Genomic DNA, 16,571 nt, shown 5'->3' with positions numbered 1-16,571 from the left:
ATAGTATGAAAGAGCTCTGCAGGCTAACTCCGCCCCCTTTGGTAGTTCTATCTAGACGGAAAATGTTGTAGTTGGGGATGGAAATTTCAGAGTTTTTGGTGGTCTTCCTAAGCCAGGATTCAGACACTGCTAGAACACCAGGGTTGGTGGAGTGTGCTAATGCAGTGAGTAACTCAAACTTAGGGAGAAGGCTTCTGATGTTAACATGCAAAAATCCAAGGCTTTTACGGTTACAGAAGTCAACAAATGATAGTGCCTGGGGAGTAGGAGTGATACTGGGGGCTACAGGGCCTGGGTTAACCTCTACATCACCAGAGGAACACAGGAGTAGAATAAGGATACGGCTAAAGGCTTTAAGAACTGGTCTTCTAGTGCATTGGGTACAGAGAATAAAAGGGGCAGATTTCCGGGCGTTGTAGCATAGATTCAGGGCATTATGTACAGACAAGGATATGGAAGGATATGAGTACAGTGGAGGTAAACCTAAGCCTTGGGTAACGATGAAAGAGATAACATCACTGGAGGCACCGATTGAGCCGGTCTCTGCGTGTATGGGGGGTGGGACAAAGGAGCTCTCTGAGGCTGGTTGAGCGGGACTGGGCGCGCTACAGTTCAATTGTATAATAAGAACTAACCGGAACAGCAATAGGCAAGGCATATTGACATGGGAGAGTGGCATAAAGCAATCACAGGTGTTATTCGAGAGAGCTAAGACAACAACTGGTAATGGCGACGAAAGTTTGGGCTGAGGCTAAACAAATAAACAGGATGGGGGTACCGTGTTATGTACAGTGACAGAATTAAGAACATGGGCCGTTCTTACAGTATTCTCCCTGTACACCAAGTCAGAACCGTAGGATAAATAAAGGGGGCATATAAGCAGAAAATGAAAGCTCTTACAATATTTGATGATGACATTTCTCTAAAACAGGCTATAGGCTACATGTACACCACCAACAGCTAACAGCTTACTACACAACATACACTTAGTATTACTTTCTTAGCTACACTATACATATCTCCCTGGCATAATACATCATTTATGCAGCAGCCTACAATACATTTTTGGACTCACCTTGTTATGCTGTGCTCACTTGAGCGTGGCGGTCCTTTGTGGGCAAATTTTGTCATCAAACATTGTCATCAAAGTCTGGTATTTTCTGGATTTATGGTGCTTCCAAGACAACTGGGAACTCTGAAAAAAACAAGGTCATTTCATGACGTCAGTGATCTTCAGGTCGGCGCTCTAGAAAGAGGCTGAGCTGCCGACTTGGAATTCCGAGTTGGATGACTGTTCAAAACGTATTTTCCCAGTCGGAGCTCATTTTTTTACGAGTTCCCAGTTGTCTTGAACTCACTGAAGTCTGAGATTTCCCAGTTCCGAGTTTCCAGTTGTTTTGAACGCAGCAGAAGTCATGCTCGATTGACAGCATGGCCAATGTTGAATGTTTATCCTTTTAAGCTTGGAATAGAGACCCTTAAACCCAGACTTGGACCACACACCCACTCCACTGTGGATTTGCCAGTAGATTGTCGACTTGATTCATGATGATGGTTGCTAGCTTGCTAGCTAAGATTTTGGAAGTATGATGTTGACATGATCAGTCCAATCAAAGCTAGTAGATATAACGTGATTTGACGTCCTTATATCTGTGGCCATTGACCTTTCTTGGATGGGCACTTCTAATGTAACTCTATGGCAGCACCCAAGGGGCTTGAATTTTTTATCTCTCCCTGTAGACTTTGCGGTGACGTAGTGTCCCCATGAGTGACAGAACACTGAGCCTATCACGGCGCAACAAGAGAACATTACCAACCCCTACGCTCCGTATTTTCCGCTTGCTGCCCCACCACCACAGAAAGCACTGAGCTAGGTTGAAACACCTGCATTTTGGAGCTGCCTTAATCAAGAAAGCAAAAAACAGACCATGTTTGTATGCAGCTTTATTAACTAAATAAAAAATGTTTATACATTGTTTGCAAACTGATATGTGACACGTATTAATGTTTCTCTGGAGACATACTAACATGTTATCTATACCACCAGAGGGTGGAGGGGGACCTGTATCAGTGATTTTGTCCAGATAGACAGATCATCTGCAGAGATATAGCTCCCCATGTACTCACCTAAGACTGTACTTTTCTATACCACATATTGTATGACTGTGTACAAAACCAAAATTGCCTTCTTTTTGTGCATTTAAAAATCGGCTAATGGTATACAAGGCCTGCCAAGAATATAAATACTTGATAGAGCTGCAATACAGAACTCAGATACACTCTGAATCTACACAGAGAGCTGTACTGGTGTGTATTCTCTGAAAAGTAGTTATTCTCGGGCAAATCTAAAAAACAATTTACTTGAATTCAGGTTTCTCTGGAGACAGGATTAAGTTATACATATAGATGAACCTGTATCAGTGATCTTGACCTGATAGACAGATCACCTGTAGAGATGGAGCACCTTATGTAGGTGTCTATTGTTATAACTGGTTATAACTAGGTATGACCTTGTACAAAATCAAAATGACCTTACATATATGCTAAGCTGCAGTCAAAACAGCTTATAAAAGTCTGTCAGTGGTATGAATACTTGGTAGAACAGTAATAGAGAAACCAGCTACCCTCTAAATGTACACATAGTGCTGTAGTGGTGTATATTAAAATGTAAATGGTTATTCCTCCAATATTCGATATGTGCAACTTGTTTCACTAGCAGCAATGATAATGCTGGCTGTGGGGTAAGTAAATAAAGAAAACCAAGCCATATTTTAGGTCATTGTCTCTTAGGATCAATGGATGAATCACTTTTTGTCAATAGAATTAAGTATATTTAAAATGTTGATGTACCGCCCCTTAAATGGCAGTCATTTTTGACCAAATTTGTATTTATTTATTAGAAATTATACTACAATCAAATTATGGTAAATCGTCTTTTTAGTACTTATGTGGATAGTACTTTGGAAAAAAGCGGCACATTATTTAAGGGAATTTTTGTTGTTGTTGTATAACAGAATATGCTAATTAATTGTAATTTAGCAAAAAATAACAGTCAACATTATTTACATGTCTAATTATGTTTTGATAATAATTAAGTTGATAAGTTCAGCCTATGCCACCCTCCAGTCCCTCGACTTCTTGGCGCTGACAGAAACATGGATTACCACAGAAAACACTGCTACTCCTACTGCTCTTTCCTCGTCTAATCATGTATTCTCGCACACCCCGAGAGCATCTGGTCAGCGCGGCGGTGGCACAGGAATCCTCATCTCTCCCAAGTGGACATTCTCTCTTTTCCCCCTGACCCATCTGTCTATCTCCTCATTTGAATTCCATGCTGTCACAGTCACTAGCCCATTCAAGCTTAACATCCTTGTCATTTTTCGCCCTCCAGGTTCCCTTGGAGAGTTCATCAATGAGCTTGACGCCTTGATAAGTTCCTTTCCTGAGGATGGCTCACCCCTCACAGTTCTGGGTGACTTTAATCTCCCTACGTCTGCCTTTGACTCATTTCTCTCTGCCTCCTCCTTTCCACTCCTTTCCTCTTTTGACCTCACCCTCACACCATCCCCCCCTACTCACAAGGCAGGCGATACGCTTGACCTCATCTTTACTAGATGCTGTTCTTCTACTAATCTCATTGCAACTCCCCTCCAAGTCTCCGACCACTACTTCGTATCCTTTTCTCTCTCGCTCTCCTCCAACACTACTCACTCTGCCCCTACTCAGATGGTAATGTGCCATCGCAACCGTCGCTCTCTCTCTCCCGCTACTCTCTCCTCTTCCATCCGATCATCTCTTCCCTCTGCTAAATCCTTCTCCCGCCAATCTCCTGATTCTGCCTCCTCAACCCTCCTCTCCTCCCTCTCTGAATCTTTTGACTCTCTATGTCCCCTATCCTCCCGGCTGGCTCGGTCCTCCCCTCCTGCTCCGTGGCTTGACGATTCATTGCGAGCTCACAGAACAGGGCTCCGGGCAGCCGAGCGGAAATGGAGGAAAACTAGACTCCCTGCGGACCAGTCATCTTTCCACTCCCTCCCCTCTACATTCTCTTCCTCCGTTTCTGCTGCTATAGCCACGTTCTACCACTCTAAATTTCAAGCCTCTGCCTCTTACCCTTTGCCACCTTCTCCTCCCTGCTGAATCCTCCTCCTCCTCCCTCCTCCCTCTCTGTGGATGACTAAGTCAACCATTTTGAAAAGAAGGTTGACGACATCCGATCCTCATTTATTAAGTCAAATGACACCGCTGGTCCTGTTCACACTGCCCTACCCTATGCTTTGACTTCTTTCTCCCCTCTTTCTCCAGATGAAATCTTACGACTTGTGACGGCCGGCCGCCCAACAACCTGCCCGCTTGACCCGATCCCCTCCTCTCTTCTCCAGACCATTTCCGGAGACCTTCTCCCTTACCTCACCTCGCTCATCAACTCATCCTTGTCCGCTGGCTATGTCCCTTCCATCTTCAAGAAAGCGAGAGTTGCACCCCTCCTCAAAAAACCTACACTCGATCCCTCCGATGTCAACAACTACAGACCAGTATCCCTTCTTTCTTTTCTCTCCAAAACTCTTGAGCGTGCCGTCTATAGCCAACTCTCCTGCTATCTCTCTCAGAATTACCTTCTTGATCCAAACCAGTCAGCTTTCAAGACTGGTCATTCAATTGAGACTGCTCTTCTCTGTGTCACGGAGGCTCTCCGCACTGCTAAAGCTAACTCTCTCTCCTCTGCTCTCATCCTTCTAGACCTATCTGCTGCCTTTGATACTGTGAACCATCAGATCCTCCTCTCCACCCTCTCCGAGTTGGGCATCTCCGGCGCGGCTCACTCTTGGATTGCGTCCTACCTGACAGGTCGCTCCTACCAGGTGGCGTGGCGAGAATCTGTCTCCGCACCACGTGCTCTCACCACTGGTGTCCCCCAGGGCTCAGTTCTAGGCCCTCTCCTATTCTCTCTATACACCAAGTCACTTGGCTCTGTCATATCCTCACATGGTCTCTCCTATCATTGCTACGCAGACGACACACAATTCATCTTCTCCTTTCCCCCTTCTGATAAACAGGTGGCGAATCGCATCTCTGCATGTCTGGCAGACATATCAGTGTGGATGTCGGATCACCACCTCAAGCTGAACCTCGGCAAGACGGAGCTGCTCTTCCTCCCGGGGAAGGACTGCCCGCTCCATGATCTCGCCATCACGGTTGACAACTCCATTGTGTCCTCCTCCCAGAGTGCAAAGAACCTTGGCGTGACCCTGGACAACACCCTGTCGTTCTCCGCTAACATCAAAGCGGTGACCCGATCCTGTATATTCATGCTCTACAACATTCACAGAGTACGACCCTGCCTTACACAGGAAGCGGCACAGGTCCTAACCCAGGCACTTGTCATCTCCCGTCTGGATTACTGCAACTCGCAGTTGGCTGAGCTCCCTGCCTGTGCCATTAAACCCCTACAACTCATCCAGAACGCTGCAGCCCATCTGGTGTTCAACCTTCCCAAGTTCTCTCGCGTCACCCCGCTCCTCCGCACACTCCACTGGCTTCCAGTTGAAGCTCGCATCTGCTACAAGACCATGGTGCTTGCCTATAGAGCTGTGAGGGTAACGGCACCTCCTTACCTTTAGGCTCTGATCGGTCCCTACACCCAAACGAGGGCATTGCGTTCTTCCACCTCTGGCCTGCTGGTCCCCCTACCTCTGCGGAAGCACAGTTCCCGCTCAGCCCAGTCAAAACTGTTCGCTGCTCTGGCACCCCAATGGTGGAACAAGCTCCCTCACGACGCCAGGACAGTGGAGTCACTGACCACCTTCCGGAGACACTTGAAACCCTACCTCTTTAAGGAATACCTGGGATAGTATAAAAGTAATCCTTCCCCCACCCCACCCCCCAAAAAAACAAAAAATATTTGTAAAGTGCTTGTCCCACTGGCTATCATAAGGTGAATGCACCAATTTGTAAGTCGCTCTGGATAAGAGCGTCTGCTAAATGACGTAAATGTAAATAAGTTCCAAAAGTTTCTACTTGAGGGTCAAAATGACCCCAGTTGGTAATCTATGTACAGTATGTAAAATATGTTGGTAGTGTGAGGGTTAATGATCTGATTTATTTTAAATCAAATAATGTCCACAGTTGTGGAACATAACAACAAAGTATTGACTAAACTACTGTAACAGTGTTTACTTTGCAGTTACTGCCCACCCAAATCCTATCATCCACCCCCTGCAATAGGCTTGGATCTCTTTCAATGGATCGTCAGTGGGCACTAACTGCATGTGAATAAGGCCTACGGCAAAGCCCTTTGGTGCAGTGAGAGGCGTAGAGCAATCAGGAGCACTCCATTGAGATGTGTCCATGCTTAACCACCACACACACACTAATTTATGCAATACAGTTTAGTCTCCACTGCAGAGGCTTAATGCCGAGACTAAGCAAACTTCCCACCTCACGCCTCAACATAAAGGAAGAGAGAGGGGGGAGAGAGAGAGATGGAGAGATGGATAGAGGGGGTGGGGGGAGAGAGATGGAGAGAGGGGGCGGGGGGTGAGAGAGAGATGGAGAGAGGGGGCGGGGGGGTGATAGAGAGGGAGGGAGAGAGAGAGGGGCAGGGTGAGAGTGAGATGGAGAGAGGGGGCAGGGGGAGAGTGAGATGGAGAGAGGGGGCAGGGGGAGAGTGAGATAGAGAGAGGGGGCAGGGTGAGAGTGAGATGGAGAGAGGGGGCAGGGGGAGAGTGAGATGGAGAGAGGGGGCAGGGGGAGAGTGAGATGGAGAGAGGGGGCAGGGGGAGAGTGAGATGGAGAGAGGGGGCAGGGGGAGAGTGAGATGGAGAGAGGGGGCAGGGGGAGAGTGAGATGGAGAGAGGGGGCGAGTTATTTTCCCTTTTATACTTTAACTATTTGCACATAATATGACATTTGTGTAATGTTTACTGTAAAAATGTTTATTGTTTATTTCACTTTTGTTTATTAAACATATGTTTCCCATGCCAATAAAGCCCTTAAATTGAAATTGAAATTGAATTGAGTGAGATGGAGAGAGGGGACGGGGGAGAGTGAGATTGAGAGAGGGGGCGGTGGGAGAGAGAGATGGAGAGAGGGGGCAGGGGGAGAGAGATGGAGAGAGGGGGCGAGAGATGGAGAGAGGGGGCGGGGGGCGAGAGATGGAGAGAGGGGGCGGGGGAGAGAGAGATGGAGAGAGGGGGCGGGCGGAGAGAGAGATGGAGAGAGGGGGTGGGCGGAGAGAGAGATGGAGAGAGGGGGTGGGCAGAGAGAGAGATTGAGAGAGGGGGCAGAGGGGAGAGAGATGGAGAGAGGGGGCGGGGGGAGAGAGAGGGGGCGGGGGGAGAGAGAGATTGAGAGAGGGTACGGGGGAGAGTGAGATGGAGAGAGGGAGATGGAGACGGGGGACAGTGATATGGAGAGAGGGGGCGGGAAGAGAGAGATGGAGAGAGGGGGCGGGGGAGAGAGAGATGGAGAGAGGGGGCGGGGGGAGAGAGATGGAGAGAGGGGGCGGGGGGAGAGAGATGGAGAGAGGGGGCGGGGGGAGAGAGATGGAGAGGGGGCGGGGGAGAGAGATGGAGAGGGGGCGGGGGAGAGAGAGATGGAGAGAGGGGGCGGGGGGATAGAGATGAGAGAGTGAGATGGAGAGAGTGGGCGGGGGGAGAGAGAGATGGAGAGAGTGGGCGGGGGGAGAGAGAGATGGAGAGAGGGGACGGGGGGAAGGAGTAAACAAATTAATTAGACATCAAAGCTGGTTAATCATATGAAAGCAGATCCGCCCACAAACACTACCTCTAATTGATCACTGGCAGTTTGTTTACTGGACAGGGAGGGAGGGAGGCATGGAGACAGGAAGGGGAAGAGAGGACTCCAAAAAAGTTATCTGGATGTGGAAGAGATACTGAAGTCCATAAAGAAGCACTCAGTGAATCGCTGGTCCCCCTCTAGCGAAACCACAGTGTGTCGGCCGGTAACATTCTGTGCAAGCTAATGACTTTTGTCAAACACTGACACCCACAACTGACTGAGACAATTCCTCTCTGTCTGCTCACAAGAAGCTCTGCTCAATGCCAACTTAACCATTACAATAGCAAACCCTCTAGCAAACCCAACAGCATCCCAACTCATACATGCATCTTTAAATCCACTGGTAATGGTATAGTGGATTGCTAGTTGTATGAGGTTATTTTAACTGTAGTTTAAAGCTCTATTCTAGAGGAGACAGAGTGAGCAGGTGATATGATTCTCTTCTAACTGGAGTTTAAAGCTCTATTCTAGAGGACACTGAGCGTGAGAAGGTGAGCTCAGCCAGTAGGGTGCTTGGTTTGGCATCCAAGGCAGGATATTGCTTAAGTGCCGGAGGAGTCTACTGCTCACTGAGCGTTGCTTAATCCACCTTTTACTGGAACCTAGAGGAACCATGACTCCCCAGGCCATGTTTCCCTTCCCCGGGGAACCAGTAAGATGTGACGCTCCCAGAAGTTGTCATGCTCACCCATAGTGCCCTCGGTCCGGCCAAAACATGGCGGCATCCTGACCTTGGCATGAGTTGGGGTTGGGGGAGCGTTCACTACAACTCACGTCGTTCGTTTATTATTGTGAAAAACTGTTTAGAATTTCGCCCCCGGAACCAAAACTTGCCGGTTCTAATCCTATGAGGGACAGTGTAGCCGTAAGCAAGGCACTGAATGGATGATGGAACTACGCTATTTAGAAACCCAATATAATATTATGCAAGTGACCTTGATTTGGATAGGGGGTATATTTCACAGTAATACATAAAACACAGCAAGGAATGATATTAAAATCAATCGCCATTCTGCATTAATGATGGATTTGGATGCAGGGTCTTTCTGGGACAAAGCACTCTACTGTAATGTTAGATTGCGTTGCTCTCTCTCTATCTCTGAGTTTAGCTACATCCACAGGGCATGTTTGGTAAAATTCTGCTGTTTCCTTTTGTGGAAATATTATAACACAACCAGACAGTATTTATGCCTTTAGTAGAAAATGACTAAGAGGAGAAAATGTCTCAGTCTGTTAATTCTTGGCTAAATGAGTCAAAGAGGGCGTAGGCGATGTGTGTGGGGAGATGCGAGTTGTTTTAAATGATCATTGGCACTAACTAATGCCAAGTTTCTTGCCCTGATGCTGGGTTGGGAGTTTGGGTGGGTGTCCTACCTGACGTTGTCGTGGCGTTGGATGTAGATCTTGTGGAAGATCCTTTCAGGAGGCTTCAGGAAGTCTTCTTTCATCTCCATTGCCACGTTCCTCGGCAACAAACTCATCAGAAGGCGCTCCTGTATGTGTGGGTGAGAGAGAGAGAGAGAGAGAGAGAGAGAGAGAGAGAGAGAGAGAGAGAGAGAGAGAGAGAGAGAGAGAGAGAGAGAGAGAGAGAGAGAGAGAGAGAGAAAGTAAGAAGGTTAAAAGAAAATAAAGAAACAAACAAACAAACAAACAAAACAGAGCGAGGAGAAGGAAAGAGAGTTATACTTAATCAGACTTGAGAATATGAGAGGAGAGTGTTGGTGGTGGTGCAGATAAGAAAAGTGAGAGACAAAAAGGTGGTGTATCAAACAGAATTGAAAGTGTGTAAATGAGTCACCAGGTGTGACAAAAAAAAAATAGAAAATTGGGGAAAGAAAGGAGCCATGCATAAATGAGCCATCATACACATGATTTTAACCTTATGCCTTCTAGTAATGTGTGTGTGTGTGCATGTGTTTGTACTTGTTTCTCATTCTCATCCTCCATGCGTAGCCTCTCCTCGATGCAGTTGCGTGCCTGTAGGAAAGCCTTCCTTTGGGCTCGCTCAGTCAGGATGCGCACAAACAATCCAGACAGGTTCACACTGGTAAACAGCACCGTGTTGGCCACCAGCTACAAGCACAAACAACAAGCACCACAACATTATACACTTAGCATATGCTTTTATCCAAAGTGACATAGGATCCCTGCAGAAATTGAACGTATGACCTTAGTGTTGCTAGTGCCATGCTCTCACCAACTGAACTACATAGGACTACGTTCTCAAGGCAAGACTGTCTTAAATAGCAAATACATGTATGATACTTGGGCAAAGTACATACAGTATGGTGATAGTGAAACTATACTTTGACAGGTAGCTAGCTACCCCTGTCATATTGTTAAAGCCAAACTTTTCTGACAGAACATCCAGGTAACTGCTAAAATACTGGAAAAACTTGAGTAATGAGGGATACAAAGTATATTGAAAGCAGGTGCTTCTACACAGGTGTGGTTCCAGAGTTAATTAAGCAATTAACATCTAATCATGCTCAGGGTCATGTATAAAAATGTTGGGCAGGCCATTATTTTGGCCAGTATTTTGGCTACCATGGCTATGCCCACATAGGATGACAACGCCCCCATCCACAGGGCACGAGTGGTCACTGAATAGTTTGATGAGCATGAAAACGATGTAAACCATATGCCATGGCGGTCTCAGTCACCAGATCTCAACCCAATTGAACACTTATGGGAGATTCTGGAGCGGCGCCTGTGACAACGTTTTCCACCACCATCAACAAAACACCAAATGATGGAATTTCTCATGGAAGAATGGTGTCGCATCCCTCCAATAGAGTTCCAGACACTTGTAGAAACTATGCCAAGGTGCATTGAAGCTGTTCTGGCTCGTGGTGGACCAACGCCCTATTAAGAAACTTCATTTAGGTGTTTCCTTTATTTCGATAGTTACCTGTATGTTGCGGTTACATTATATCTTTAAAGGGGAAATCTGTGATTGCTACATCAATTTTTTGACTTTTAAATTCACAATATATACCCATAGATTTTTTAAGAACATAACTCATAAATTTTTCATGAACTTAGTTCAATTGTCTTATCCCATCAGATCCCCAAATATAAGCTTGTTTTACCCCTTTGTTTGTAAACAATGTAATTGAAAACAAGCACTGTACAGCCTCAAAACATCGTTACAACTATAATTTTGATCTCATGGATGGTCAGTCCATGTATCCATAGCTCTGTCAATGAATAGCTCTGTCCTCTTTGTTATTATTTGAACTGCAGATTGCCCCTTTAACGCATGAAGGGCCAGGTGAAGCTGAGGTATCAGAAACCATCTGGCCTAAACACATAGCACACTAACAGACTGATGCACTGTATAGATATAGGAAGAGAGAAGAGCTGTACTGTACATTCACAAACATTATTTTGAAGCCAAAAATAAAGTATTTGTTTTGTCTTGTGCCATTACATATTTGGAATCAATCAATCAGTATGTGTGTGTGTGTGTGTGTGTATGTGTGTGTGTGTGTATGAGTGTGTGTTTGTGTGTGTGTGTGTGTATATAGTTTAACCAACATCACAGAGGGGTCTACAAAGTGAGCTGTGCTTCCAGCCGATCATAAGACATGTAGGAGAGAACAACAGAGGCTGGAACAGTGAGTGTTTTCCATGTGGCTGGGCATGACTGGTCCTGGCACAGTGTGACCTTTACAACAACAAAACAAGGCCTGTACACAGAAGTACACACAGACAAATACACACACACACACACACACACTAGTCCATTAAAACTCTGTATAATGTCAGCCAGCCTTCCTCACCAGGAGCAATACATGGTCTCACAAGAAATCCATGGTCTCACAAGACTACCATGCAGACGACGACCCTCAAATATCCGTCAGTGTGTTGGTGGACTCTTATAACAGAAGTCAGCTAAATAAAGGCTGCAGTGACTAATCAGGAGAGGGGAAAGAAAGAATCTAACCTAAGTCCTTCTCTCTCTGACTGAGACGAGGCATGGCTATTATTGGTTTGTTTACACCACACATAGACATCTGAAGAGAAGGTGGCCTATAGCTCCTGTAGGGTCACACCACTGAGCTCATCTTCAGGATGAAGGGATTAGCTTTCCCTCCCCAGGCCGTACTCTGCTACTGCTGGCACTGTTCTTTACACACTGTCTTCCTGGCCCACCTATAGGCTACAGGCCTGAGATATTATAGGCCACATGCTAAAAACAAACCCACAAAAACCACACACAACCTTAACCTGTAAGGTGAAGACTAGAGCTGATTTGATAGAGCTCAACCTATCCATAACAGAGTAAGAGAGAGAGAGAGAGAGAAAAAAAAACACATGTTGAGACTGTCAAGACATTTTAGGTATTTCTGTCCTGAAATAACTTATCTGGCTTTGCCTTGTCCTTTATTTAACTGTCTGGTTGTCTGGTATCTGGTTCAGGTCCTCAACCATGGCCTACTTTGGTTCTGCATCAAGGACTTTTTACCCTCATCCTCTGAGGCCTAAGTGGACCAGATATTCCCTATGAAACAGAGGCATATGTGAACCCTGTCTGAACACTGTCTGTCTGCTCTCTCTGTGTGGTCCTGTTTGTTTTGTTTCACTCTGTGTTGGCGGTGTAGGATGATATGAGGTTGGGTCATATTATTAGACATACACTCTCATATTAGCTTGATTTTCCATCAGACATATGGCGGCTGATCACTTGATCTCAAAGGTGAGATTCCAGTAAATCTCGGATGTGCTTCAGAACAACTATAATAAGTGAGGTGGCTTTCCATTTTCAGATAATGTGCTCTGTGTTTTTATAATTGACATAGGCAGTTGCAATTTGTAAATAGGTAATGGTACATTTGAATGGGAGTGTGTTTTCATTGATGATCCCTATTCCCATGTCGTGTTTTACATTGATATTCATACCATAGACCCAAGCCATATCAGTCAAACAGGCTATTTTGAAGTCAATGTTGTGAGACAGACACAGCTCTATAGGCTATTTCTATGTCCCCCCACCTCAGTGAAATCAGGTTATTAGACTACATCTGAAGCAATGTCAACATGGAAAGCCGGCTTATGCTTTGACTGACCAGAGGGGTATCCCACGAAGCAAGCTAGATCTACTCAGGGTTTTCTAAAGCTAACCAGCTTCAGCTTCACATTTCAGCTCAGGATTCATCCGTACTACGACGGTGGATATTGCTCATCAGCCTCCCGCTAACGCTTCTAACACAACGACTGTATCATTGCGTTTTGGTACACCGGAAGTACATTCATTTCCAATGGACCGCTGCGTTTGCCTTGCAGCATTGCGTTTCAGAGGCAGTTCTAGTGCGTTCTGTGTGGTGCATACGTTGGATTTATCGAACGTATGCGTCAAACTGTATGCATGAACGGGTTGACAGAAATGGTAGCAGAAGGTAAATGTTGAACTTTTGTTGCACACATATCTAGATGACGCTGCATACTATTTTGCGCAAAAGCTCAGTCGGTGTGTTCAACGCGTAACTCTAGCAGGCTTGTAACTGAGCACATGGCTAGTCGAACGCCGAACGCTTCATTGAGACAATGCTGAAACATCAATCCATGGACGAGTCAGTGCTACACAGTGGTAAACAGAACATTGAGCAGGTGAACTCATACAAGTACCTGGGGGTCCACATTGACAGTGGGCTGTGCTGGGGCATCCATGTGGAGAGTGTGTGCTCATGTGTCCAACAGCACTTGCACTGACTATACCGCAATCTTTGCAAGAGGGAGGGAATCTGATTTCATTGGTCCTTAACTCGTGGCTCAGTCTTTTCATTCATGTTAAGTTAGCCGTGAGTTGGCCTGTCCCGGAGCAGGTTCGTTTTGAAGGATTCGTTGCCATAGAAATGTAACTGGCTAAAAGGTGAGACGGTTTCGTATGACAGTTTATCCCGAGTTGACCACCTCAAACCTGCTTCGTAGGATACCCCTCTGCTCTCCTGTCTGTAGTGGTTATCAAAATCTGCCACACGTCATTGAAGTCCGAGTTTAGATTGAGCTACTGAGCACCTCTCCGTGCGTCATCTCGCACAGCCTTGCACTTTCTACCAGCCTACTTGGGCCTACATCCAGCACGCGCTCGTTATATAAAAAAAAAAACTGCATGTCTTGATTTCACAGATCTTTCTATTCTACATAAATCTAGGCCATTACAGATATAAACCGAAACATTTAATTTAAGAATTAAAATGTGTATGTCTTCCACAAGCGAGACATTGTAGTGCGGTGTGGCTCACTTGGTAGAGCATGGCACCTGCAACACCAGGGTTGTGGGTTCCATTCCCACGGGGGACCAGTATGAAAATGTATGCACTCACTACTGTAAGTCGCTGTGGATAAGAGCGTCTGCTAAATGACTAAAATGTAAACGTATGAAGTGAGCGCCGCCAATCGCTGTCCAGTTTGACGGTGCTGAACTTCATATTGACATAAACCTATTAATTGCTTCCTCTCGCCGATGTTTTCCCTTATCCGTTCTTCACAAAAGCCTTTACCCATGCCTTGAACAGCCTAGCCTGGTGGTTAACTATGTATACACGCATACAAATTAATATGCACCTACTTACCGTTCTCCATAATTTCTGCGTCTTGACTGTCACCGATGTCGCTGTCACAATTATATGAGAGATGGCAATCATTATTCCAAACACTACTGCTAACAGAGTCCGCACGGGCAGGAGCGAGTAGGCGACGAATGTAACCAGCATGAGCTGCCACATGCCCTGCTCCGGATTGGTCGGGGGCTCCAGGCCCACCGCTCCGAGGGAGAAGGGACAGCAGAGGAACGAGAAGGTGAAGCTGAAGAGCAAGGTCAGGTTGACGATCTGCTGGAGCTGGGTCACCTGCAGGTATTTGACGTTGGTGACAATGAAGAGGGATACGAAGACGATACAGTGGACCGGATGGGACCCCTTGGGTATGGTCAGATTGGGCCCGGAAAGCAACTCCACCACGGCCAGCGTCGATGCCATGATGATGAGCACCGCCAGGGCTTTGAGAGTGGACGTCTGCTCCAGCTTTAGGTTGTAATTCTGAAACAGAGACTCCAGCTCCTTACAGTCGAACTCGTCCTCGCAGGCAATGGTAGTTAGAGGGACGCCGGGTGGACAGTGGCTTTTCTTCCGCCGGGTTTTGACTTTCTGAAACGGAATTTCCTCCATGTCAGGGCCATTCATAAACGAGACACTGGACCACACAGCGCGCCACAGACCGACACCGGGAAACAATCAAGCACGCAGCCGGCTAGAAGGGAGAGCGTCCCGGATCCCTATGGCTGGAAAACTGGCGCACGCCACGCAGTATCCACAGGTTGAAATATGTTGTTCGTGGAGATCAGTCACCAAGGAAACGTGCAAGCATTTTCTCCCCTTGAGGAAGACTCCAAAAAGTAGGCTGTCCGCGGATTTTGTTTAACTCGGGCGAGGAAAACAGTGTGGAAACAGAGTCGAGCACACGACGGTTGAATTCTGAATCTAACAGCTTTTCGCGAGGCTTAGATTGGATCACGCCTGCGCATTATGAAGTGGAGATAAGACACGTCTCAGGAACTCAACAGAACAGAGACTTGAGAGGTAGCTAGCACTATAGTCCCCACACAGAGTAAATAACTATCTTTATCTGGGCTTAGTGGGCTATACTGTAGCCTATTTACTGTAGGTTTCAGTCAGAGAAGTATCTCGAATATATCTTAAAGAATTGAATTTGCACAAACTAAAGTAGACTACTGAGTTTTATGTATACAAATGAAAACAGGTATGGCACTTAGGGGCCTATGAATAGAACACAATTAATGACTGTGTATAACATGTATCAGCTACAGGCCTATGAATAACATAATTGCTGTATAACTGTTGTATTGCACTATAAAATGATATGCATTTTGATCCATTACAGTTTTTTCCAACTGCTTACACACGTTTTCAAAACGATGTCTCCTTTTTTTCAAAACTCTACATACAATTCCCAAAACTGCACACACAAAATGCAAAATGCCTCACATCTCCTTCAAAATGTAACACTGCATTCAAAATGCCATAAACACATGTCAGAATGAAGCATTTGCATCAAATGGCAAACACTTCTTTCGTAAGAGTAAAATTTTGGATATACCATGTAAACACTGTTGTTCTAAATCTAAAGCTCTTTGGTCTTTCATAGGCTTATATCTACATTTCAATACAATGTTCTACAGCAAAAGTAATTTGCTGAGAGTGGTAACAAGTACACTGTAAACACCAATGCAATGTAGAAACAGAAAATTTTATTAGGCCAAACATTACTGTTGTATACAGTAGCATACAACAAAACCATAAACATATGTAAACCAAAATTATATGATTTAGAATACAGTAAAGAACACAATTGTGGGGGCAGTCCAGGAATTGGTAGGGGGGGGGCAGTCACCAGTGCTAAACTACGCTTCATCTCTTCTCCGGGCTGGGTCTGGCCACAATACTTCGTCCACATCACAAGATACGTTTTCTCTTGCCAAACATCGAGGGAAGTATCTCCTAGCATGGCATATCCAACTTTGGACAGAGGCAACCTCTATGTCCCCACATGCGTCCTCCATTGCCTGGAGAAGCGGCATGCGGGCATAGGGTTGGCGATCATACACTTTCCAGCGCCAGGCTGAGAATAATTCCTCTATGGGATTTAGAAAAGGTGAATATGGGGGTAGGTACAAAACTACAAATTGTGGATGGGTGGCAAACCAGTTTTGGACCAGAGCAGCCTGGTGAAAACTAACATTGTCC

The 16,571-nt window shown here is 45.9% G+C and overlaps 1 protein-coding gene across 1 annotated transcript in view; it reads right to left on the bottom strand.

The window, feature by feature from the left end:
- The window catches only part of LOC311098715 (adenylate cyclase type 1-like), a gene marked incomplete at both ends in the record, with an annotated part of 77,503 nt that extends 62,513 nt beyond the window's left edge, over positions 1 to 14,990 (bottom strand). Inside the window, 3 exons of the mRNA XM_084139253.1 lie at positions 9,178 to 9,296; positions 9,727 to 9,876; positions 14,382 to 14,990. Of these exons, the coding sequence (XP_083995379.1) occupies positions 9,178 to 9,296; positions 9,727 to 9,876; positions 14,382 to 14,990 (878 nt within the window). The remainder of the gene's footprint in view (positions 1 to 9,177; positions 9,297 to 9,726; positions 9,877 to 14,381) is intronic.
- Between the last annotated feature and the right edge of the window lie 1,581 nt (positions 14,991 to 16,571).

This window comes from Coregonus lavaretus, assembly GCF_964263955.1.
Source record: "Coregonus lavaretus genome assembly, chromosome: 23".
In the NCBI taxonomy this organism is placed as follows: Eukaryota; Metazoa; Chordata; class Actinopteri; order Salmoniformes; family Salmonidae; genus Coregonus; species Coregonus lavaretus.
This window is presented reverse-complemented; position numbering and strand designations above follow the sequence as displayed.